Source organism: Rhinoderma darwinii, chromosome 3 (genome assembly GCF_050947455.1).
Source record: "Rhinoderma darwinii isolate aRhiDar2 chromosome 3, aRhiDar2.hap1, whole genome shotgun sequence".
NCBI classification, from domain to species: Eukaryota; Metazoa; Chordata; class Amphibia; order Anura; family Rhinodermatidae; genus Rhinoderma; species Rhinoderma darwinii.
This window is the reverse complement of record NC_134689.1, coordinates 218,286,247-218,312,459: the sequence shown is the minus strand read 5'-3', so window position 1 is coordinate 218,312,459 and position 26,213 is coordinate 218,286,247. Positions and strand designations below refer to the sequence as shown.

Below are 26,213 nucleotides of genomic sequence, written 5' to 3'. Positions count from 1 at the left end.
TATTGGTACCATTTTGAGGCACATGCGACTTTATGATCACAGTCCATTTTTTGGGAGACGAGGCGACTAAAAAACAGCGATTCAGGCATTATTTTTTTATATTTTTTTTTACAGCTTTCACCGTGCGGGATAATTAACGCAATCATATTAGAGTTCAGGGTGTTACAGACGCGGCGATACCAAATATGTGTACTTTTTTAAAATGTTTTCCATTTTTTCCTATAATAAAAGACTTATTATGTTAAAAAAGGCGTTTTGTTTTTCTAATTTGAAACTTCATTTTTTTTATTTTTTATTAACTTTTATTTTTGTCCCACTAGGGGACTCGAAGGCATGAAGCCCTGATCGCTATTCTAATACGTTGCACTACCTACACTACCGTTCAAAAGTCTAGGGTCACTTAGAAATTTCCTTATTTTTGAAAGAAAAGCACAGTTTTTTTCAATGCAGATAACATTAAATTAATCAGAAATACACTCTATACATTGTTAAAGAGGCTCTGTCACCAGATTGTGCAACCCCTATCTGCTATTGCAGCAGATAGGCGCTGCAATGTAGATTACAGTAACGTTTTTATTTTTAAAAAACGAGCATTTTTGGCCAAGTTATGACCATTTTCGTATTTATGCAAATGAGGCTTGCAAAAGTACAACTGGGCGTGTTGAAAAGTAAAAGTACAACTGGGCGTGTATTATGTGCGTACATCGGGGCGTGTTTACTACTATTACTAGCTGGGCGTTGTGTATAGAAGTGTCATCCACTTCTCTTCAGAACGCCCAGCTTCTGGCAGTGCAGATCTGTGACGTCACTCACAGGTCCTGCATCGTGTCGGCACCAGAGGCTACACTTGATTCTGCAGCAGCATCAGCATTTGCAGGTAAGTAGCTACATCGACTTACCTGCAAACACCGATGCTGCTGCAGAATCATCTGAAGCCTCTGGTGCCGACACGATGCAGGACCTGTGAGTGACGTCACAGTGCTGCACTGCCAGAAGCTGGGCGTTGTGAAGAGAAGTGGATGACACTTCTATACACAACGCCCAGCTAGTAAAAGTAGTAAACACGCCCCAATGTACGCACATAATACACGCCCAGTTGTACTTTTACTTTTCAACACGCCCAGTTGTACTTTTGCAAGCCTCATTTGCATAAATATAAAAATGGTCATAACTTGGCCAAAAATGCTCGTTTTTAAAAAATAAAAACGTTACTGTAATCTACATTGCAGCGCCGATCTGCTGCAATAGCAGATAGGGGTTGCACAATCTGGTGACAGAGCCTCTTTAATATGCTAAATGACTATTCTAGCTGCAAACGTCTGGTTTTTAATGCAATATCTACATAGGTGTATAGAGGCCCATTTCCAGCAACCATCACTCCAATGTTCTAATGGTACATTGTGTTTGCTAACTGTGTTAGAAGGCTAATGGATGATTAGAAAACACTTGAAAACCCTTGTGTAATTATGTTAGCACCGCTGTAAACAGTTTTGATGTTTAGAGGAGCTATAAAACTGACCTTCCTTTGAGCTAGTTGAGAATCTGGAGCATTACATTTTTGGGTTTGATTAAACTCTCCAAATGGCTAGAAAAAGAGAGCTTTCATGTGAAACTCGACAGTCTATTCTTGTTCTTAGAAATGAAGGCTATTCCATGTGAGAAATTGCCAAGAAACTGAAGATTTCCTACAAGGGTGTGTATTACTCCCTTCAGAGGACAGCACACACAGGCTCTAACCAGAGTAGAAAGAGAAGTGGGAGGCCCCGCTGCACAACTGAGCAACAAGACAAGTACATTAGAGTCTCTAGTTTGAGAAATAGACGCCTCACAGGTCCTCAACTGGCAGCTTCATTAAATAGTACCCGCAAAACGCCACTGTCAACGTCTACAGTGAAGAGGCGACTCCGGGATGCTGGCCTTCAGGGGAGAGTGGCAAAGAAAAAGCCATATCTGAGACTGGCTATTATGCCAGAGGCATAGCCTAACAGGTGCTTGTCAGTTTGAGGGTATGTTCACACGGCCTATTTTCCGCCGTTTTTCGGGCTGTCAACGCCCCAAAAAACGGCTGAAAATACGGAGGCTGAACGCCTTCAAACATCTGCCTATTGATTTCAATTGGAAAAACTGCGTTTCGTTCCCACGGGGAGTTTTTTTTATACGGCCATTTATAAAAACAGCACGCAAAAAAACGCCCCATAAAAAAGAAGTGCATGTCACTTCTTGAGAAGTTTTTGATTGTGTCAATAGAAAAACAGCTCCAAAAACGTCCGTAAAAACGCATCAAAGAACGCCTGATGCATAGAAAACGGCTGAAAATCAGAGGCTGTTTTCCCTTGAAAACAGTTCCGTATTTTACAGCCGTTTTTTGTTTAGCGTGTGAACATTCCCTTATGCTGACAGGCAGTAGTACACTGCAATACAGAAGTATTGCAGAGTATTATAGAAACGATCAAATAATCGCACAGTCCCCTGGTGGGACTAAAAAAAAAAAGTTAAAAAAAGTTTAATAAAGTTAATAATTAATTAATAAGACAATGAAAACCCCACTTTTTCCTCTTATAAAATACTTTATTATGAAAAAACAAAAAAAAGTAAAAAAGTTATACATATTTGATATTACGTTACTTAACCCGCACGGCAAACACCGTTAAAAAAAAAATAAAAAATCAATGGCAGAATTGCTCTTTTCTGTTCATCCTGCCTTACAAAAAATGTGATATAAAGTGATCAAAAAGTCGCATGTACTCCAAAATGGTAGCAATAAAAACTACAAGTCGTCCCGCAAAGAGAAAAGCCCTCATACAGCTGCATCGGCAGAAAAATTTGACCCTGTGACCGCTCCAGCCTGTGATTGTGAAACGTCATCCCAGGCAGCCAGACTGGAGGAAGAAGCAGGGAGTTCTGGGTAAGCGTGATTTTATTTTTTCTGAGTTGCAATTTTTTGCGGCGGAATTGCTGCAATTCTGTCACAAAAGTCGCAACACTTGACTTTCTGTTGCGGGTTTTGCATCCCCATTAAATTCAATGGAGAGAACTCGCAACAGAAAAGAAACGAAAACACAGCATAAATTGACATGCCGCACATTTAAATTCCGCACCGCAGGTAAATTTATAAACGTTTTCGCTGCGTTTTTTCCCCGCAGAGTGTGTATGAGGTTTTTAAAATCTCATCCACTTTGCTGCTACTGTAAATGCTGCGGAATTTATACACAGAAATTCTGCAGCGTTTATGCTACGTGGATAACCCGGCCTTAGGCTACATGTACACGTTACGGAATTTGGTGCAGAATATCTGCATCAAAACTGCAGGTAAACACAGGTAATTCCGCAGGTAAAATATACGCCTATACCTAATAGTGAGCTTTTTTTATGCATTTTTTAGGTGCGGTTTTTACATTTTGGTGCGAAAATAGGTGCGTTTTATTCTGCAGATTTAGATTTTATTTATTTTTTTAGACTAGTCAGATACAATTTGCAAGCGGAAATGTAAGATAAATTGACATGCTGCACATGAGATTTCATGAAATCTCATTTCCTTTGCTGGTACTGTATTACGTAGCGGATTTGCCGCCTGAAAATACACGCAGCAAATCTGCACGTAATACAAATCATGTGCATGTGGTCTTATTGTTTGTAGGTTTACAGCAAGTGTTTACCAGAAAATGGTAGTGACAGGCATGTCAAACTGCTGAGATGTGAAACTAATAGGATTATTGGAACGGAGGCGCTAGGACCTTTGGGTCTGAAAGATAAGAATGAACTATCCTCTTTTCTTAAAGAGTCTCTGTCACCAGATTATAAGTGACCTATCTTCTACACAATCTGATCAGCGCTGTAATGTAGATAACATTATTTTGAAAAACTATAAATTTTATAGCAAGTTATGAGCAATTTTATATTTATGCTAATTAGTTTCTTAATGACCAACTGGGCGTGTTTTTACTTTAGACCAACTGGGCGTTGTACAGAGGAGTGTATGACGCTGACCAATCAGCGTCATATACTTCCTATTGTTCCAGCCCAGCTTCTTTCACTTAACAATCACACTGTAACAATGGGCTGGAACAATGAGAAGTGTATGACGCTGATTGGTCACCGTCATACACTCCTCTGTTCAACGCCCAGTTGGTAAAAAGTAAAAACACGCCCAGCTGGTCATTAAGAAACGAATTAGCATAAATCTAAAATTGTATGTTTGTCTAAATTGAAAAATTTTGTAATTGTTACTGCTGACGCATGGCTGGGGATTTAAGCGTCAGCATGTTTGATCCCAGAAGGCCTTGAGAAAGCATCTGGAGGACATGAAACGGCCATAGGTCAACTGCTATGTGCATGATTAAAACCTGCCTCTGAACTTGCCAATAAAGAACTGCGATTGATCTTCAAGAATGAGTGCCGTGCATCATTTCTATTTTCACATTATACTGTATACTGGAGGTGAAACTTTGCACGCACAGAGCACCGCTCATACATGCAGCAGAAGTACCACAGTGCCCAGCAGTTTATACTGCCCAGAGTAATTAACACGGAGTGGAGTATTGCCAACCACAACTTTCTCGCACTCCTAATTAATCAGATGTAAGTATACAGATGATAAATAATGACAACATGTAGACAGCACGGCACTCACCATTTGCAAAAGGGTTCTCTTTATTCCAAGATTGAGGCAGGCCTCAATCTTGGAATAAAGAGAACCCTTTTGCAAATGGTGAGTGCCGTGCTGTCTTCTTTTCTACATGTTGTCATTTGCTGAAACTAACTTCAACATGCACTGAGCACCGCCAGACAAAGGCTGTCGAACTACAGGTCCCAGGGAGCTGAAGCACAGAGTCTGTAACATTGCAAGCTAAGGCCTCATTCCCACGACAGGGTTTCCCGTCCGGGTGCCGGCCGTTCATAAATCGGCCGGCACCCGGCTGCATTAGGAATAATAGACCCCTAATGGGGCTATTCACACGACCGATTTTTTGACGGCCTGGAAAACCTTGCGCTCTATCTCCTCCTCCTCACAGCGCAGAGTGCATGTGATGAGGAGGAGTTGATGCCATTCTGACGAATGGCTGTGCGCTGTACTCTGTGCGGCAGGGCCGGGGTGTACAGCAGGTGGAAGGGAGTGCTGCGCTGGCTCCCTTCCCTTGCTTGTTTTAAAAGCGCCCTGGCCCGGCGACACCTTCGATGGCGCCGCTAGCAGCTGCTGCGGCTGCTACTACTGCAGCGACGCCACTATAGCAGAGCAGGGAGGTATCTCCCCGCTCTGCTATGTGTTAGCCGCACTTTAGCTCCTTGAAGGAGCGGAATCCCCGTGTTTTCGGGGATTCCGCTCCTGGACAGAGCGCTTGATGTCTCTGTCCATATCTGGGCAGTGACATCAGGGGAAACTCCCGAAGCGGAATCCCCGAACACATGGGGATTCCCCTTCAGGAGTTGCCGCTGATGTCACTGTCCAGATCTGCCCGGCACGGATGCAAAACTTTATGCAAACCGGCCTGGCAGAATGGCCGATTTTACCGACCGGCACTCGGGCTCGGGTGAATCCCGCCTAAGGCCTCATTCACACGACAGGGTCCGAGTGTCGGCCGGGAAAATCGGCCGTTTCTGGCCGATTGTCCCGGCCGGTTTGCATCCGTTCCGATTCCGTTCCGGGCCGTGTTGCCGTTTTTACCGGCCGATTTGCATCCGTTTTTTTCCCTGTCCATTTTAAAATCGGATGAATTTCATTTAAATTTGTTGCCACACACAGCCCTTTGTAGATAATGCCACAGCCCCCCTGGTAGGTGATGCCACACAGCCCCCTGTAGGCGATGCCACACAGCCACCTGTAGGCGATGCCACACAGCCCCCTGTAGGCGATGCCACTCGGCCCCCTGCAGGCGATGCCACCCGGCCCCCTGTAGGCGATGCCACCCTGCCCCCTGTAGGTGATGCCACCCGGCCCCCTGTAGGAATGCCACCCTGTCCCCTGTAGATGATGCCACCCTGCCCCCTGTAGGCGATGCCACACAGCCCCCTGCAGGAGATGCCACACAGCCCCCTGCAGGCGATGACACCCTGCCCCCTGTAGGCGATGCCACCCAGCCCCCTGTAGGTGATGACACCCAGCCCCCTGCAAGCGATGCCACCCAGCCCCCTGCAGGCGATGCCACCCTGCCCACTGTAGGTGATGCCACCCAGCCCCCTGTAGGTGATGCCACCCAGCCCCCTGTAGGTGATGCCACCCAGCCCCCTGCAGGCGATGCCACCCTGCCCCCTGTAGGTGATGCCACCCTGCCCCTTGTAGGTGATGCCACCTAGCCCCCTGCAGGCGATGCCACCCTGCCCTCTGTAGGTGATGCCACCCTGCCCACTGTAGGTGATGCCACCCAGCCACCTGTAGGTGATGCCACCCAGCCCCCTGCATGCGATGCCACCCTGCCCCCTGTAGGTGATGCCACCCTGCCCCCTGTAGGTGATGCCACCCAGCCCCCTGTAGGTGATGCCACACAGCCCCCTGTAGGTTGCACCCATCCCCCCCCCTTAAAGGAGAAGTCACTGACTTCAATGTCCATATATGGACAGTGTAGTCACTGACTTCTCCTGGAGAGGAATTCCCTGCCATAGGTCGGGAATTCCGCTTCAGAAGTGAGTGACGTCACTGTGTCCATATATGGACAGTGTAGTCACTCACTTCTCCTGTAGCGGAATCCCCGGCCATAGAGTCGGGGATTCCGCTGCAGAAGTGAGTGACATCGCTGTGTCCATATATAGACAGTGTAGTCACTCACTTCTCCTGTAGCGGAATCCCCGGCCATAGAGTTGAAGATTCCGCTGCAGAAGTGAGTGACTTCTCTGTGTCCATATATGGACAGTGTAGTCACTCACTTCTCCTGTAGCGGAATCCCCGGCCATAGAGTCGGGGATTCCGCTGCAGAAGTGAGTGACTTCGCTGTGTCCATATATGGACAGTGTAGTCACGCACTTCTCCTGTAGCGGAATCCCCGGCCATAGAGTCGGGGATTCCGCTGCAGAAGTGAGTGACTTCGCTGTGTCCATATATGGACAGTGTAGTCACGCACTTCTCCTGTAGCGGAATCCCCGGCCATAGAGTCGGGGATTCCGCTGCAGAAGTGAGTGACTTCGCTGTGTCCATATATGGACAGTGTAGTCACGCACTTCTCCTGTAGCGGAATCCCCAGCCATAGAGTCGGGGATTCGGCTGCAGAAGTGAGTGTCTTCGCTGTGTCCATATATGGACAGTGCAGTCACGCACTTCTCCTGTAGCGGAATCCCCAATCCCCAGCAGGGGATTGGGGATTCCGACTCCTACAGGGAGCAAAAAAAGACCCTCCTCCTCCTCCTCACATGCACTCTGCACTGTGAGGAGGAGAGAGAGTGCGCGAGCGAAGGTAGACCCGGCCATCACTCGGGACACATTCCGGTGATGGCCGTGTATTACACGGCCCCATAGACTTCTATGGGAGCCGGGCGGCCGGGTACTCGGCCGAAAATAGGGCATGTCCCATTTTTTGATGGCCGGGTTTCCCGGCCGTCAAAAAATCGGTCGTGTAAATAGCCCCATTAGGGGTCTATTGTTCCTAATGCAGCCGGGTGCCGGCCGATTTATGAACGGCCGGCACCCGGCCGGGAAACCCTGTCGTGTGAATTCCGCCTAAGGCAGTGCCAACTATTTTTCATTTCTACATGTTGCACAGATGATAAATAATGTGTTTATTCTTTCTTAAATGTTAGAGCTATTTATATTTTATTTATAAAACCTTTCCTGGGGGTGGCCATATTGGCGATTCACTACCACTGACAGGGAGGGTATAGATTTTTAGGGGGATCTCTCACTCCTTTCCTGTGTACTTTAACAATAACACTCTCACTGACAAAAAAAAAGTACTCTAAAACGGAACTTTTATTAGTTATAATTAAACAATAACAAATTAATATTAGGAATATCTTAAAAACTAAAATGAATCATCAGCAGAATGAATGGCTATGAAGTAGAAATAGGCAACTGTAATTTCACTTGAAAAAAACCTCAACACAGCTTAGGGTCATTTTATGTGTCATACATGATCGCCACCAATATGTACCAGCCCTAAAAAGGTCCTTTGTTTACAATCACCCTACCTATTCAATAGTTCACAAAAAAACCCTAGTTAGGCTGGGTACACACGACCTATTTTCAGACGTAAACGAGGCGTATTATGCCTCGTTTTACATCTGAAAATAGGGCTACAATACGTCGGCAAACATCTGCCCATTCATTTGAATGGGTTTGCCGACGTACTGTGCCGACGACCTGTAATTTATGCGTCGTCGTTTGACAGCTGTCAAACGACGACGCGTAAAAATACAGCCTCGGCAAAAGAAGTGCAGGACACTTCTTTGGACGTTTTTGCAGCCGTTTTCTCATAGACCCCAATGAAAACAGCTCCAAAAACGGACGTAAAAAACGCAGCAAAAACGCAGCGAAAAACGTGAGTTGCTCAAAAATCGTCTGAAAATCAGGGGCTGTTTTTCCGTTTTAGGTTACTACGTGTGCACATACCCTTAGGGTTGGCAAAACCTGATATGTCAATAATAGGATGACCAATTAACCCGTTCCCGCTCCGGTCATACTATTCCGTCATGCTGAGCGCACAGTGACTGAATAGTACGTCGTGGGGAAAATACATCGCCATTTTCCCCTGGCGTTTCCTCAAACTGTGATGCCTGCTGTTTCTGACAGCACGCTATCACAGCTCAGTGTGCAGGAACCAATCGTGGTGGTCCCGCCTACGTGATCGCCGGTATTGATGGTGAGACTCTTTTTTTAACCTCCTCATCCAGTGATGAAGAGGAGGGACTCCCTAGGAGACGCCCCAGGACGACTACCACAGTTGAAACCCGAGAGAAGTGACCCCGGAACAGTTGAAACCCTCAAGCGAAGTGACCCTATTTGGACTCCCACACCAGACAATTACAAGCCCCAAATGCCTGAGTACACAGTCAGCCCAGGGATAAAATATAATGCGGCAATGCTCAGTGAAATTGACTTTTTCAAGGATTAATTTATAGAGCTTATGGTGTCCCAGACAAATTTATATGCCAAACAGTATATGACCAAGGACCCCACATTACTTTATGCCCAATCCCACAGGTGGACTCCTGTAGACGCAGCAGAGTTGGGCAAGTTCTGGGGACCCCTATTAGACCATTTCAGTGCCCGGTTTGCCCAAGCATACAACCCTGATGTAAAGGGTTTGCCTGACAAAGGTTCTGTGTCGACGTCCGGGGTTAATCGGCCTTCATCAGCTCCAAGGTCTGCTAGAGTGACGTGATCTGTTTCCACTCAGGCTTGCAGGCTGAGGAGAGGGAGAACCTATCACAGCCTGGCCTGACGGTTCTAGATCCCCCCTTCGTCTATTTATACCCTCACTTGCAGCATGTTCCTTGACTGTGATTCTCCTGTTTCCTGGCTCTGCTATTCCTGCTATTTACATGATTGACCGCTGTAACCTTTTGACCCTGGCTTGCCTGACTATTCTCCTGCTCTGTTTTGCTACTACGTACTCTCCTGGTTTGATTTGACTCGTTCACCACTGGCTGTTGCGCACGGTTTTCCGTGGGCAACTGCCCTTATTCCCCTTTGCTTCTGTGTGCCCTTGTCTTGTGTTGTATGTCTTTGCACTTACTGAGTGTAGGGACCGTCGCCCAGTTGTACGTCGTCATTTAGGACGGGCCGTGCAAGTAGGCAGGGACTGAGTTGCGGGTAGATTAGGGCTCACCTGTCGTTTCCCCACCCCATACTATTACATAATCAGAGGCCCCATACCTTTTCGTACCCTGGTCCCTGACTCCACTATGGATCCCCTTGAGGCCCTGGCTCAGCAAATGCAGGGTCTCTCCCTACAGGTCCAAGACCTGGCTCAGAGGTTCAACCAGCGTGATGCTTACCAGGTAGTACCCTTCACCTCACCTCTTGAACCACACCTCAAGTTGCCTGACCGGTTCTCAGGGGACCGGAGGACTTTTTTCTCTTTTCGGGAGAGTTGTAGACTCTATTTCTGATTAAGACCCCACTCCTCAGGTTCTGAGAGCCACCGGGTGGGTATAATTAGGTCCCTGTTCCAGGACAGCCCCCAGGAATGGGCCTTCTCCTTGGCTCCTGACGCCCCTGAACTTTCTTCTGTTGACCTTTTTTTTCTGCTCTCGGGCTCATCTATGACGAGACTGACAAGACTGCCTTTGCCGAGAGAAAGCTGGTAACCTTACGTCAGGGTAAGAGACCCGTTGAGGAGTACTGTTCTGACTTTAGGAAGTGGTGTGTAGCTTCTCGGTGGAATGACCCTGCCTTGAGGTGCCAGTTTAGATTGGGTCTGTCGAACGCCCTTAAAGACCAGTTAGTTAGCTATGCCACCTCTGACTCTCTAGATCAGGCTATGGCTTTAGCGGTATGTCTTGACCGATGTCTCAGGGTACGACGACTTGAACGTTCTGGTACCTTCACCTCTGGCTCCACTATGATGGCTCCAGAGGTTCCGCTGCTTCGTTCTTTCACGGAGAACTCGGATTAACAGATGCAACTCGGGGCCTCCGTGTCTCCCCAACAACGTAGAGAATTCCACAGGAAGAATGGTCTCTGCTTCTACTGTGGGGATGACAAGCACCAATTGAACTCCTGTCCCAGGCGCAAGAATAATCAGCCGGAAGTACTTCCGCGCCTAAGTGACCATCGGGGAGTTCGCTTGGGCGCACAGGTATTTCCCGTAAACATGAAGCCTAATAAAATCTTGCTTCCCTTTCAGGTCTCTTTTGATGGAAGGTCTGCCACCGGCAGTGCCTTCGTGGATTCAGGGTCTGCTGCTAATATTATGTCTGTGGAATTTGCCATGTCTCTAGCTATGCCACTAATTGATTTGCCTAAACTTGTCCCGGTAGTGGGTATTGACTCCACTCCGCCTGCTAATGGTTATTTTATGCAGCATACCTCTGTTTTTTAATTCATTGTTGGCTCCATTCATTTGGAGCAGTGTTCTGTGTTAGTGATGCAGGGGTTATCGTCCGATTAGATTTTAGGCCTCCCTTGGTTGCAGACGCATAATCCCATTTTTAACTGGAATACTGATGATCTTACTAAATGGGGTAAGGAAAGTATGACGTCATGTTTTTCTATTAACTTGGTTTCTCTCGCTGAGGAGGTGATCACTCTACCTGAGTTTATTCAGGAATTCGCGGATGTCTTTTCTAAAAAAGCCTCCGAAGAGTTACCTCCTCATAGAGAGTACGATTGCGCTATCGACTTGGTACCAGGAGCTAAGTTCCCTAAAGGAAGGATATTTAATCTCTCTTGTCCTGAACGTGAAGCCATGAGAGAATATATCCAGGGAAGCTTGGCCCAGGGTTACATTCGCCCCTTTACTTCTCCGGTAGGTGCTAGCTTTTTCTTCGTGGGGAAGAAGGATGGTAGTCTCAGGCCGTGCATCTATTACCGAAGTTTAAATAAAATCACTGTAAGGAACATGTAAAGGATTTACCAGACACAGCTTCTGTGTCGACGCCCGTGATTAATCAGTCTGCATCTGCTCCTAGGTCTGATAGAGTGACTCGATCTGCTACCACTCAGGCTGGTAGGCTGAGGAGTGGGAGAACCTATCACAGCCTGGCCAGACGGAGTTAGCTCCCGCCCTCGGTCTATTTATACCTTCATTTCCTGCTTTTCCTTTGCCTGTGATTCTGTCTGGTTTCCTGGCTCTGCTGCTCCTGCTAGTACTATTGACCTCTGCTACAATTTGACCCTGGCTTTACTGACTACTCTCCTGCTCTGTGTTTGGTACCTCGTACACTCCTGGTTTGACTCGGCTCATTCACTACTCTTGTTGCTCACGGTGTTGCCGTGGGCAACTGCCCCATTTGCCTTAGCTTCTGTGTACCCTCATCTGTTTGTCTGTCGTGCACTTATTGAGCGTAGGGACCGTCGCCCAGTTGTAAGCCGTCGCCTAGGATGGGCCGTGCAAGTAGGAAGGGACTGAGTGGCAGGTAGATTAGGGCTCACCTGTCTGTCTCCCTACCCCGACATTACAGAACCAATATCCCCTTCATTTGATTCCTGATCTCTTCAATCAGGTTCAGGGGGCACAATGGTTCTCTAAGTTCGATCTGCAGGGGGCTTATAACCTTATCCGGATCAGAGAGGGGGATGAGTGGAAGACTGCGTTTAATACACCCGAAGGTCATTTTGAATATCTAGTCATGCCCTTTGGGTTGTGTAATGCTCCCGCGGTCTTCCAGAATTTCATAAATGAGATTTGGGGTGCAGGAGATACCATTTTTGGGTCAGATCCTCACTCCTAACGAATTTCCGCATGGACCCTGCCAAGGTTCAGGCTGTGGCAGAATGGGTCCGCCCTGCCTCCCTGAAGGCCTTACAGTGCTTCCTGGGGTTTGCTAATTATTACAGGAGATTTATTGCTAACTTCTCGGTCATCGCTGATCTCCTCCACTGGCCTCCGGAGGCGGTTCAGGCTTTTGAGATCCTTAAGAGGTGCTTTGTATCTGCCCCAGTAATGATTCAGCCTAACCAAAGGGAGCCATTCATCGTGGAGGTTGACGCTTCCGAGATGGGAGTGGGTGCTGTCTTGTCCCAGGGTACTAGGTCTCTCACCCATCCCTGTGCCTACTTCTCCAGGAAGTTCTCCTCCACTGAGAGAAACTATGACGTTGGCAACCGCGAACTCTTAGCCATTAAATGGGCATTTGAAGAGTGGTGCCACTTCCTGGAGGGGGCTAGGCACCAGGTAGCGGTTCTTACTGACCACAAGAATCTGGTGTTCCAAGAATCTGCCCGGAGGCTAAACCCGAGACAAGCTCGATGGTCATTGTTTTTTTACGAGATTCAACTTTGTGGTTACCTATAGGGCTGGGTCAAAAATTATCAAAGCTGATGCTCTGTCGCGTAGCTTCATGGCCAGCCCTCTCCTGAGGAGGATCCCACTTGTATTTTGCCCCCAGGTATAATCATATCCTCTGTGGATTCAGACTTAGCCTCCGAAATTGCGGCTGATCAAGGTTCTGCTCCCGAGAACCTTCCTGAGAACAAGCTGTTGGTTCCCCTGCAATTCCGACTAAGGTTGCTCAGGGAGAATCATGACTCCGCACTATCTGGCCATCCAGGCATCCTGGGTAACAAGCACCTCATTTCCAGAACCTATTGGTGGCCTGGGTTGCTTAAAGACGTTAAGGCCTACGTCGCCGCTTGTGAAATTTGTGGTAGGTCCAAGACTCCCAGGTCCCGACCAGCAGGCTTACTATGTTCTTTGCCCATTCCCCAGAGACCCTGGACCCATATCGCCATGGATTTTATCACCGATCTGCCTCCATCCCAAGGCAAGTCGGTGGTGTGGGTTGTAGTAGACCGCTTCAGTAAGATGTGCCACTTTGTACCCCTCAAGAAACTACCCAATGCCAAGACGTTAGCTACCTTGTTCGTCAAACACATCCTGCGTCTCCATGGGGTTCCGGTCAATATTGTTTCCGACAGAGGGGTACAATTTGTTTCATTGTTTTGGAGAGCTTTCTGTAAGAAGCTGGAGATTGATCTGTCCTTTTCCTCGGCCTTCCATCCTGAAACTAATGGCCAAACGGAGAGGACTAAACAGTCTCTAGAACAATACTTAAGGTGTTTTATCTCAGACTGTCAAAATGATTGGGTCTCCTTCATTCCCCTCGCTGAATTTTCTCTTAATAACCGGGTCAGTAGCTCGTTGGGGGTCTCCCGCTTCTTCTGGAATTTTGGGTTTAGTCCACGGTTCTCCTCCGTTACACCTGGTGGTTCCAACAATCCCGAGGTAGATGTCGTTCATCAGGAACTGTGCACAGTCTGGGCCCAGGTTCAGAAGAACCTTGAGGCGTCCCAGATCATCCAAAAGACTCAGGCAGATAAAAGACGTTCAACTAACCCCCTATTTGTGGTCGGGGATCCGATGTGGCTGTCTTCTAAAAATTTGCGCCTTAAAGTTCCGTCCAAGAAATTTACTCCCCGGTATATAGGGCCGTACAAGATCATTGAGGTCCTCAACCCTGTCTCCTTCCGGCTGGAGTTACCCCATCTTTTCAGATACACGTGTTCCATGCCTCCCTCTTGAAAGGCTGCTCCCCGTCCTTGGCTACATCAAGGAAACCTCCGGTCCATGTTCTCACTCCTGATGGGGTAGAATTTGAGGTAGCCGACAGCAGGATGGTCCAAGGCTCCCTCCAGTACCTGGTCCATTGGAGAGGATACGGGCCTGAGGAGAGGACTTGGGTACCCGCCCGGTATATTCACGCCGGTATATTGCTCAGGAAGTTCCATCTTCGGTTCCCCAACAAGCCAGGCCCACCTAGGAAGGGTCCAGTGGCCCCTCATAAAAGGGGGGTTACTGTAAAGGGTTTGCCTGACACAGGTTCTGTGTCGACGCCCGGGGTTAATCAGCCTTCATCAGCTCCAAGGTCTGCTAGAGTAACGTGATCTGTTTCCACTTAGGCTTGCAGGCTGAGGAGAGGGAGAACCTATCACAGCCTGGCCTGACGGCTCTAGCTCCCGCCCTTGGTCTATTTATACCCTCACTTGCAGCATGTTCCTTGCCTGTGATTCTCCTGTTTCCTGGCTCTGCTATTTACCGGATTGACCGCTGTAACCTTTTGACCCTTGCTTGCCTGACTATTCTCCTGCTCTGTTTTGCTACTACGTACTCTCCTGGTTTGATTTGGCTCGTTCACCACTGACTGATGCTCACGGTTTTCCGTGGGCAACTGCCCTTATTCCCCTTTGCTTCTGTGTGCCCTTGTCTTGTGTTGTCTGTCTTTGCACTTACGACGTAGGTAGTGAAATGTGTTCCAGCAGCGATCAGAGCTGCAAGTCTAAGTGTCCCCTAGAGGGACAAGTAAAAAAAGATCATAAAAATGTTTTATAAAAGTTTAAAGATCGTGCACCATTTAGCAGTGCTACACTGAGCACATATCTGCAGATTATTTATTTACTCCATTATTATACTTTTATTATACCCCTGATGTACTCCGCACAGCTTACACATGCCCCCACATTATAAAATGAAATACCAGCAAAACGCCAAACAGAACTATTACCAAGCAAAATCGGAGCTCCAAAACCCAAATGCCGCCCCCTCCTTTCTGAGCCCTGCAGCGTGCCCAAACAGAAGTTTACACCGACAGATCTGGCATCACCATACCCGAGAGAACCCGATTAATATTTTATGAGGTATTTGTCTTCAGTGACACAAACTGGGCACAACATATTGTGCACTCAAATGGCATATCAGTGGAAAATGTTAATTTTCACTCCACACCACCCGTTGCGCATTAACCCCTTCGTGCACCACGACTTAGCATGTCGTGGTGTGCGGGGGGGGGGAATGTATGGAGCGGGCTCACGCGCTGAGCCTGTGCCATACGTTGCGGGTGTCAGCTGTGTACAGGCTCAGCGCTGTTACAGGAGCTTGTAAAAATGTCAATATACTGCAATACATTAGTATTGCAGTGTATTTTACCAGTGATCTAATGATCGCTGGTTCAAGTCCCCTAGGGGGTCTAATAAAATGTGTAAAAAAAAAAAAAAGGAAATAAAGATATTCGTGAAAAAAATTAAAGAAATATTTAAAGTCCAAAAGAAAACTCTTTTCCCAATTCTTTCACTAAAGTAATGTAAAAAAAAAAAAAAATAATAAAATTGCTATCGCTGCTTCCGTAAGTCTGAACTATTACAATATACCATTGTTTAACTCACACGGTGAACGCTGTAAATAATAAAGAATTTAGCACCAAAATTGCTGTTTTTTGGTCACCTCAGCTCTAAAAAAAAATTTTATAAAAAGTGCTCAAAAAGTTGTACGTAAAAAAAATGGTACCAATAAAAACTACAGTAGGTCCCGCAATAAATGAGTCTTCACACCACTTTATTAATGGAAAATAAAGACGTTATGGCTCTTTGAATGCGGGGAGTGAAAATCAAAAAATGGATCAGACCAGAAAGGGTTAATTAATTTCTAATAAAAAAGCTGTAATGACGGGGGTGGGGAGACAGACAAGTGAGCCCTAATCTACCCGCCACTCAGTCCCTGCCTACTTGCAACGACCCGCCCTAGGCGACGGGGTACAACTGGGCGACGGTCCCTACGCTCAATAAGTGCACGACAGACAAACAGACAAGGGTACACAGAGCTAGGGGGAAAAAGGGGCAGTTGCCCACGGCAACACCGTGAGCAACAAGAGAAGTGAACAAGTCGAGTCAAACCAGGAGAGTACGAGGTACCAAACGCAGAGCAGGAGAGTAGTCAGCAAGCCGGGGTCAATATGAAGCAAGGCCAATAGTACAAGAAGCTGCAGCAGGGCCAGGAAACCAAACGAGAAGAATCACAAGCAAAGGAGGAACAGGAAAGGCAGGTATAAATAGACAGAGGGCGGGAGCTAGCTCCGTCTGGCCAGACTGTGATAGGTTCTCCCACTTCTAAGCCTGCCACCCTGAGTGGTGGAAGATGGAGTCAGTTTCACAGACATAGAAGCAGGTGCAGACTGATTATCTATGGGCGTTAACCCCGAAGCTGTGCCTGGCAGATCCTTTACAAAAGCATTTATGACCACATGTGGGGTATAGCCGTACTCGGGAAAAATTGCTTTACAAATGTTGGGGTGCTTTTTCCGCATTTATTCTTTGTGAAAATTTAAAACTTTAGTGGGAACAATGTTGATATTCATTTTCACGGCCTAATTGTAATAAATTCTGAAAAAGACCTGTGGGGTCTAAATGCTAACTTTACCCCTAGATAAATTCCTTAAATGGTGCAGTTTGCCAATGGGGGTATTTTCACTGTTTTGGTCTCTCAGGGTTTTGCAAATGCGACATGACACTCAAAAACCATTTCAGCTAAATCTTAGCTCCGAAAGCCAAAAAGCGCTTCTTCACTTCTGAGCCCCGCTGTGGGTTCAAACAACAGTTTATTACATATGAGGTATTTTCGTAATCGGGAGAAATTGCTTTACAAATGCTGGGGTGTTTTTTCTCCTTTATTCCTTGTAAAAATTCAAAATTTCTACGTTTTTTTCAGAAGAAAAGTGGATTCTCATCTTCACAGACGAATTCAAATACATTTAGCATAAAAACTGTGGGGTCAAAATGCTAACTATGCCCCTAGATAAATTCAGTGAGGGGTGTCGTTTTCAAAATGGGGTTACTTTTGGGTGGTTTCCACTGTTTTGGTCCCTCCAGCTCATTGCAAACATGACACGGCTCTGAAAACTAATCCAGCAAAACCAGCGCTCCAAAATCTAAATGACGCTCCTTCTCTTCTGAGCCCTGCTGTGGGTCCAAACAGCAGTTTATTACCACATTTAGGGTATTGCCGTAATCGGGAGAAATTGCTTTACAAATGCTGGGGTGTTACTTCTCCTTTATGCCTTGTGAAAATGAAAAATTTTATATTTTTTTCAGAAAAAAAACTGAGTTTTCATCTTCACAGACTACTTCAAATACATTTAGCATAAAAACTGTGGGGTCAAAATGCTAACTATACCCCTAGATAAATTCATTGAGGGGTGTTTCCAAAATGGGGTCACTTATTTATTTATTTTTTACAGTTTTGGCACAAGACCTCTTCAAACTGGACATGGTGTTTAAAATATATTCAAAAAAAAAAAAAAGTCGGCCCCAAAATCCTCTAGGCGCTCCTTTGCGTCTGAGGCCGGTGCTTCAGTCCATAAGCACACTAGGGCCACATGTGGGATATTTCTAAAAACTGCACAATCTAGGCAATATATATTGAGTTGCATTTCTCGTGTAAAACCTTCTGTGTTACAGAAAAAAATTGTATTACAAATGAATTTTGGCAAAAAGAAATAAAATTTGTAAATTTCACCTCTACTTTGCTTTAATTCCTGAGAAACGCCTATGGGGTTATAACATTTTCTGAATGCTGTTTTGGATACTTTGAGGGGTGCAGTTTTCAAAATTGGGTGAGTTATGGGGTCTTTCTAATGCCCTCACAGCCGCTTCAGAACTGAACCGGTCCCTGAAAAAATGGGCTTTTTAAATTTTCTTGAAAATATGAGAAATTGCTGCTAAAGTTCTAAGCCTTGTAACGTCCTAGAAAAATAAAAGAATGTTCAAAAAACTATGCAAATATAAAGTAGACATATGGACTATATGAAATAGTAACTATTTTGTGTGGTATTACTGTCTGTCTTACAAGCAGATACATTTAATTTTAGAAAAATGCAAATTTTTGCACATTTTCTCAAAATGTTGGTGTTTTTCACACAAATATTACATTTAAATCGACCAAATTTTTTTACTAACAAAGTACAATATGTCACGAGAAGACAATCTCAGAATCACTTGGATAGGTAAAAGCATTCCCGAGTTATTACTACATAAGGTAACACGTCAGATTTGAGAAAATCGGCTTAGTCCCCAAGGCCAAAATAGGCTCAGTCCTGAAGGGGTTAAGGGGCTAAGTAAAATAAAAATCCAGGCAGGTGTACTAGGGCAAAAAAAGGGCAACAACAGGTATAGCCGAGAAGTCACACTGTACTAAAAGAAGCAGATGGAGTCTATGTTTAAATTTAGATCGCTACCCAGTGTACCAGCCCTGAAAAGGGCCTTTGTTTACGATCACCCTCTCTATACAAAGACCTGCCTAGTGTCCTGGCCCTAAAATATAACAAGTAGTGTGCCTCTATGCGTTTTAACATGAGATTAGCCTGTAAGGATTCATCAGGGGAAATTCAATTCATTTTAGAGATTTCTGCAAGTGGTGTGATCACAGCATGGCTAGGAGTGTGCTCACATTGTCTGCTGTATAAGGGGATGGTGCCTCCCCCCTAACAGGGCGAGCACACTCCTCCCGACCAATGGCTTTGGATTCTCAGTCTAGGTATGCTAAGTCACATGACCACAACTTCTACCAATGAAGAGTAGGCACCGCCTGTTGCTAAGCAACACTAAGCCAGCATTGCAGAGGCAGGATATTGGAGATACACACTTCCTTCCTGTATAGACAGTGCAGCAAGGGTGTATATGCTTTATGGAATCTTAAATGAATAGGAGGTAATTGACAGAAACATATAGGATTATTACAGTCTTCAGGAAGTAATGGAACACAGCCCCCTCGACCAAGGAGTAACCACCCTCTAATAATAATGAGATGACATGGGGTTTTGCATTTTAATAACACAAATTATATTTATTAATTGATAATTAAAGAGAGCACGTCACAGCTCCGCCCCCCCCCCCCATCCTCCACACCGATAACACCTCTAGATAGGAGTAAAGGAGACAAGTTTTATCGTGCCTATGTAGCGGTGTGAGCCAAAAGTGGTGAAAGACTGTCTAACACAAGCAGGCAATATACTTCATATCCGAAAAACACATGCACACGTACATAAATTATATTTTATTAGTTTAAAACAAACTAGAATACATAACGTGGAGAATAAAAAATCTGCTATCAGACTACTTTGACGGTGCCTCTGCTTGAAATTACAGGCCCAAAGCCAGAGGCTGCACAACGGTGAACTTATAATGACATGTCGCCGGGTGCAGCATTGTCATAGACAACAGGCTCCACAATTTTAACGGGTGATGTGTAATGCTTCAAATAAACACTTGCTGGTTGCATCCTCTGGTACAGCATGGGCCCATATCATTCTGTGGTTGTCCTAATTTAGCAGTGTGAATGAGGCCCATAAGATGCAGTTGGATGTCTGACGCCTGTACAAGTCTATACACTCTCCTCTAAGCTCTAGTTCGCCAACACAAACACTAAGGGTATGTTCACACACAAACTCAAGAACGTCTGAAAATACAAAGCTGTTTTCAAGGGAAAACAGCTCCTGAATTTCAGAAGTTTTTTTTAAGGCACTCGCGATTTTCACGACGTTTTTTTATGGCCGTTTTTGGAGCTGTTTTCAATAGAGTCTATGAAAAATGGCTCCAAAAATGTCCCAAGAAGTGACCTGCACTTCTTTTCCGCGGTCGTTTTTCAAAACGGCCGCCCGAAAAAACGGCCCATCGGAACAGAACACCGTTTTTCCCATTGCAATCCACGGGCAGATGTTTGAAGCCGTTCTGCTTCCAATTTTTAAACGACTATAAATGGGCCCTTGTGAACATACCCTAATTGTTTTACCTATAAATAACTGTAAAATGTCACATAGGTGGTATATAAAATCCACAACACTGGTGCAGTAAAGGTAAATAGAGTTTTTCTGAACCCTAATCACATACTGCGGAGAGAGCACAGACTTCAGGGTATGCGGTTGGTTTTAAAAAAAAATAAAAAAATTGTAGATCTGTTGAAGCCATACATTTATCTCTATTTGTGTTGCAATTGGTGAAATCCTTGGAAAACCCACTGCAATATCAGCATGTAACAGAAGAATTTTACAGGAAAGTTCACCTCTGGCCTGAATATCGACGCAGCACATACGCATTGTATAATGCCATCTGTATGATGTGCACGGACAGCTTCTTATACCACACCGCATGTAGCTGTAGGGCTTCAGGATTTGATCTGACATGTACCTATTATAGTCCAGGATGCAGTCTGGTTTGGGGGTCTCTGTACTGGTACCTCGTACAGGTACATGGGTACTGGTGCGGCCATGTATTGTTGTCAATACAAGGACATCTCTCTTGTGCTTGACACACAATATGTTGCTGCTAGAATGTGCCCTGCTCTCACCCCTTCTGAGTGTTTGCCCAAGCAGTGTCTTAGGGAGGCCTCTCAGATTTCTTCTAGCAGTGCCGCATGCCGCAGGACTTCTGGAAGCGAGGCAGTTGAAGAGTGGGACGCTGGTATAAAAATTATCCAGGTAGAGGTGGTAACCCTGGTCCAGCAGTGGGTGCACCAAATCCCCCACAATTTTTGCATTAACTCCCAGTAAGAGGGGGGGGGGGCATTCTGGGGGCTGAACACTGGTGTCCTTCCCTTCATATATCCTAAATTTGTAGTCCTTACTCATCACCACACTATTGTATTTTAATTGTATGTCATTTTAGGTCTTGATGGCCTATCTGTTTTTATTATATATTCAATAAAGTATTTGTATTTTGCATGGTACATATTTTGTACTGTGTATTATTATATTTTCCTGGATATGTCCTCACATACATTTACAGGTATTGATTTTCTACGCTTTGATATGTGCCTATGCTTATTGAGACGTTTGTCTGTGGTCTAGATCAGTATAGGTATGTACAAGAATAGGACATGTTCTATATATGGCGAATCATTTCTACAGCCCAGACACACATCTCTAAATATACGGAAAGATGTCCGTGGCCAATAGAAATGAATAGGTCCGCAATTTCATCCGTAATTACCTGATGAAAACCAGGGTGGTGTGCATGGGGCCTTAATGAGGATTTCAGACAAATGTAAGACCTTCTTAAATCAGGGTTTTTCTCTACATTATAAAACGCATTTAAAAACGCCAGCAATTGTGTAACATGCTTTTTTTAAATATATTTAGTGTCATTTTGGACATGCTTTTTGTCCTGGCGCTGTTTAAAGAGGCTCTGTCACCACATTATAAGTGTCCTATCTTCTACATAATGTGAGGATTGTGAATAGATATCGCGTCGTGGCTGGTAGTGATGTCTATTCACTCTCAAGACAGTTCAGTAAAGTTAATGTGTGAGTAAGTGAAAGCACAGCGTGATCTCGCAAGATCACTATGTGCGGAGTACATGAATGGAGAGAAGTGTATGACGCAGATTGGTCACTGGTCAGCGTCATACACTCCTCTTTACAACGCCCACTTGGTCAAAAGTTAAAAAACACCCAGTTGGGCATTAAGAAAGTAATTAGCATAAATCTAAAATAGGTCAAAACTCTGTCAAAATTGATAGTTTATCTAAATAAAAACACTGCTATTATGTACATTACAGCGCCGATCATATTATGTAGAAGATAGGCCACTTATAATCTGGTGACAGAGCCTCTTTAGGCCCTGTTCACACGGAGTTTTATGACACGTTTTTTGACGCGGAAAACGCGTCGGAAAACGCGCCAAAAACTACCCAAAATGACTCCCATTGATTTCAATGGGAGACGAAGGCGTTTTTTTACCGCGAGTAAAAAAAACGCCTCGCGGCAAAAAGAAGGGACATGACCCTTCTTGATGCGGTTTCCGCGTCCAAAACCGCATTGAAAGCAATGGGGACACGTCAAAAAACACCTCGAACTAGTGAGGTGTTTTCTGACGAGTATATTGCCGAGTGTTTTGGAGGAGTTTCTTGCAGGAGTCGTCTCCTGCTGCTAGTCCAGCCCAGCAAGGGGCTGTCATTTCCTGTCTGCTCGTGGAGCCTGAAAAACATCGTGGACAGAACTCAGGGATACAGAAAACCGAAGTCCTGCATCCAAATCGAATACAAGTAAGTGCAATTGCTCCTATGTTCCATACATGCTATACATGTATGGAGATGTGCATTTTTTTTTTAGATTTTTTTTTTAGATTTTTTAATTTTGTTATGCAGTTGTTCATGTATGTCATCTCTTTTTTATTTTTTTTTAACATTTCAGGAACAGAAATGACGACAGCAGAGGTGTACCACCGAATGGACATTGATGTTGGGAAATTGATTCAAGAAGTATACTTTTTTTTTTTTAATGTGGGCCTGTTCACATCAGCGTGGTTTCCGCTGAGGGGTTCCGTCGGTGCTTTCAGTCAGGGGAACCCCTCAACGGAAAGGCAAGTGTGAAGTGGTGACAGATCCGTTGCTAATGGTTTCTGTTTGTCCCCGTTGTGCAAAGGGTTCTGTCGTTTCGACTGAACCAATACGGCAGTGTAGGGAATCCCATTAGCAACGGATCCATCAGCATTGAAGTCAATGATGATGCAAACAGAAAACAATGTTTTTTTTAATGTGGGCCTGTTCACATCAGCGTGGTTTCTGCTGAGGGGTTCCGTCGGTGCTTTCAGTCAGGGGAACCCCTCAACGGAAAGGCAAGTGTGAAGTAAGTTCCGTTTGCATCACCATTCATTTCAATGGTGACAGATCCGTTGACAGAAGGATGTCAGGCCTCATGCACACGACCGTAAAAACTCCCGTTATTACGGGTCGTAATTACGACCCCTAATAACGGGCTCATAGACTTCTATTGGCGACGGGTGCCTTCCCGTTTTCTCACGGGAAGGTGCCCGTGCCGTTGAAAAAGATAGAACATGTCCTATTTCAGGCCGTAATAACGGCACGGACAGTCCATAGAAGTCATTACGGCAGCGTTGCTAAGCGACGTCAGTAAATAGTCACTGTCCAGGGAGCTGAAAGAGTTAACTGATCGGCAGTAACTGTTTCAGCACCCTGGACAGTGACTACCGATCAGTATAAACCTGTAAAAAATAAAAATAAAAGACGTTCATAATTACCGACAACTTCCTGCTTCCTATAGTCCGGTCTCCCGCCCGTTGCCTTGGTGACGCGTCTCTCTCGACATCCGGCCCGACGTCCTGGATGACGTTTCAGGCCATGTGACCGCTGCAGCCAATCACAGGTCAATCACAGGCTGCAGCGGTCACATGGACTGCAGCGTCATCCAGGGATGTCGGGCTGGATGTGAAGAGAGGGACGCGTCACCAAGACAACGGCCGGGTAAGTATGAATTTCTTTAACTTTTATTACAGAAAAGGCTGTCCCTTCTCTCTATCCTGCACTGATAGAGAGAAGGGGCTGCCGATTAGTGCAGTGCTATTTTGCCGCCAAAAACGTGCTCGTAAATACGGGTGGAATACGTGTGACACCGGACCCATATTTACGAGCACGGGTTCGTAAATACTGGTGCAAAACGGGTGGAATACGTGTGACACCGGACCCGTATTTACGCCAGTATTTACGGGTGGGAAAAAATACGGTCGTGTGCATGAGGCCTCAGGCTGGGTTCACACGACCATGTTACGTCCGTAATGTACGGAACGTATTTCAGCCGGAAAGACCCGGACCGAAGACAGTGCAGGGAGCCGGGCTCCTAGCATCATAGTGATGTACGACGCTAGGAGTCCCTGCCTCGCTGCAGGACAACTGTCCCGTACTGTAATCATGATTACAGTACGGGACAGTAGTTCCACGCAGAGGCAGGGACTCCTAGTGTCGTACATCACTATGATGCTAGGAGCACGGCTCCCTGCACTGTCTTCGGTCCGGGTCTTCCGGCCGAAATACGTTCCGTACATTATGGACGTAACATGGTTGTGTGAACCCAGCCTCATGCGTGTGAAAACCTCGGCAAAAACAGCCTGAAAAACCGCCTGGAAAACCGCCTCAAAAACCACGTCAAAAACCACGTCAAAAATGAAAACCTCCAGGGTCAGTTTTTACAGGAGGAATTTTCCTCCAGCAAAAAACTCCGTGTGAACAGGGCCTTAAACCATACACACAGTTTTTTGCAGGAGGAAAATTCCTCCTGCAAAAACTGCTCCAGACGGTTTTTGCACAGTGGTTTGACAAAAACTCGTCAAAACACTCGTCGAGCCGTTTTTTTCCTCTTTCTGACTTATTGAAATGGGGTTTTGGAGGCGGAAACCGCCTCAAGATGGGTCATGACGCTTCTTTTTTCCCCGACGCGTTTTTTTTACTCGCGGTAAAAAACTCGTCCAACTCGCATTGAAATCAATGGGAGGCATTTTCGGGCAGTTTTTGAGGAGTTTTGCGGTGCGGTTTCCGCGTAAAAAAACTCAGTGTGAACAGGGCCTTAGGGATAGACACTAGAAAACTCCATACCTAATGTATGCTGCGTTTTGAAAAGAAGACACTGACCCCCAAAAACACTACAAAACGCTGTGTACCTAGGCTCTCATCTTTTACCATAGACTTTAAAGTAACATCTGACCACAGTAATTTTTTATTTGAGGGGGGGTACAGTCTAATACGGGTGCATTGTACATTGAGAAGGGGCATCTGCATGACATTAAATTGGTGTTCATTCACACAAGCAGGTCACACGTCCATATTTGGAGAACCTGGAACATGAAGCTAATGTTAGCCAGTGAAGCTATTTACAGGACTGTAGTTCAATCTGTCGTGTAAAATATAGGCACTAGTTTCTAGCGTATTTCTTCTATATCTAGCCTTCATTTCTAATACACAGCCTGTTCTAGCTGATGCCATATTCTTACCGTGCAAGTCAATACGGTCTATAGACAGAAACAGGAACCTATACGGACGAAAATAGAGCTAAAATAATTCGTATTTTGCGTCTGTATCCACTTCCGTATGTGAACGAGACCAAATGGATCTCGAATATGACCAGGCCATGAAGCCCTACGGCAATATACTGAGGGGCAGCTAGAACCATGCACATGCTGCCAGCACTACACACAGCACTCGGGTCAGCAGGCCATGCAGCAGAGAGCACACCTGCCTCACCTTCACATTCAGCCTGAGGAGCTGCTCTTACTGACAAAGCCCAAAATAGGCCCAGCCCAAGCCATTTCATCGCAGTCCTCCCTGTCAGCAGTTCTACACGTATCATATTGGCAGCCACAGCCGCCTGTTCTTCTTCCGGTTCAGAGCCCACTACAAGCCCCGCGCAGCGCTACCACACAGCTAAATGACGTAACGCCGGATATAACGTCAAGTACGGAGGTTTAGCCCCTCCCATCCTATACTGTCTCACCGTGATTGGTTGGGTGCTAGAGAAGTGAGCGGCAACGTGAGGTCTCCTCTGCTCTTCTATTGGTTGCTGCTACTCAAAGTTTTGTGTCCGCATTGGCCAGACAAGATTGACTATTGCCAGACACCGGCATGGCGGCGATCGGTGTACATTTGGGCTGCACGTGTGCGTGTGTTGGCGTATATAAGGTGAGATGGTGATGGGCTGGAGTATTGCATTCTGACTTCTATCTTACAATAAGAAAATCGAAATACAAGTATATGAATATTAGCTCGATATATCTTCTTCATCAGTACCGGTCGTTGAAATAGAGCCTGTGGTACATTCCATTCAATCTTTTAACGTGCCCTCCACTAAGAATCCCTTTATATGGGTGGTTTGCTTTTATTATTTTAGAAAACCCGCATAGACGAGGGATTTCCTGGCCCATGATGCAAAATCTGTAACGGGCCCCCCGCCCCCTCCTCACTGTCATGTGTCGTTTATAATACCGGCGCTCCTTATGTGGGAGTATTGGGCCCCACATGCACCAGAGCCCCAGTGCAGCTGATAGTGATGCACCCCTATAGTTCTATATGCATTGCTGTG

At 45.8% G+C, this 26,213-nt stretch overlaps 2 protein-coding genes across 2 annotated transcripts in view; one reads left to right on the top strand and one right to left on the bottom strand.

Moving 5' to 3' along the window:
* CDNF (cerebral dopamine neurotrophic factor) overlaps positions 1-25,546 on the bottom strand; it is a 60,947-nt gene extending 35,401 nt beyond the window's left edge. The window contains exon 1 of the mRNA XM_075855076.1: positions 25,379-25,546. Coding sequence (XP_075711191.1) covers positions 25,379-25,484 — 106 coding nt within the window. The 5' untranslated portion in view covers positions 25,485-25,546. The remainder of the gene's footprint in view (positions 1-25,378) is intronic.
* Positions 25,547-25,640: 94 nt separating this feature from the next.
* The window catches only part of HSPA14 (heat shock protein family A (Hsp70) member 14), a 42,905-nt gene continuing 42,332 nt past the window's right edge, over positions 25,641-26,213 (top strand). Inside the window, exon 1 of the mRNA XM_075857387.1 lies at positions 25,641-25,813. Within this exon, the coding sequence (XP_075713502.1) occupies positions 25,757-25,813 (57 nt within the window). The 5' untranslated portion in view covers positions 25,641-25,756. The remainder of the gene's footprint in view (positions 25,814-26,213) is intronic.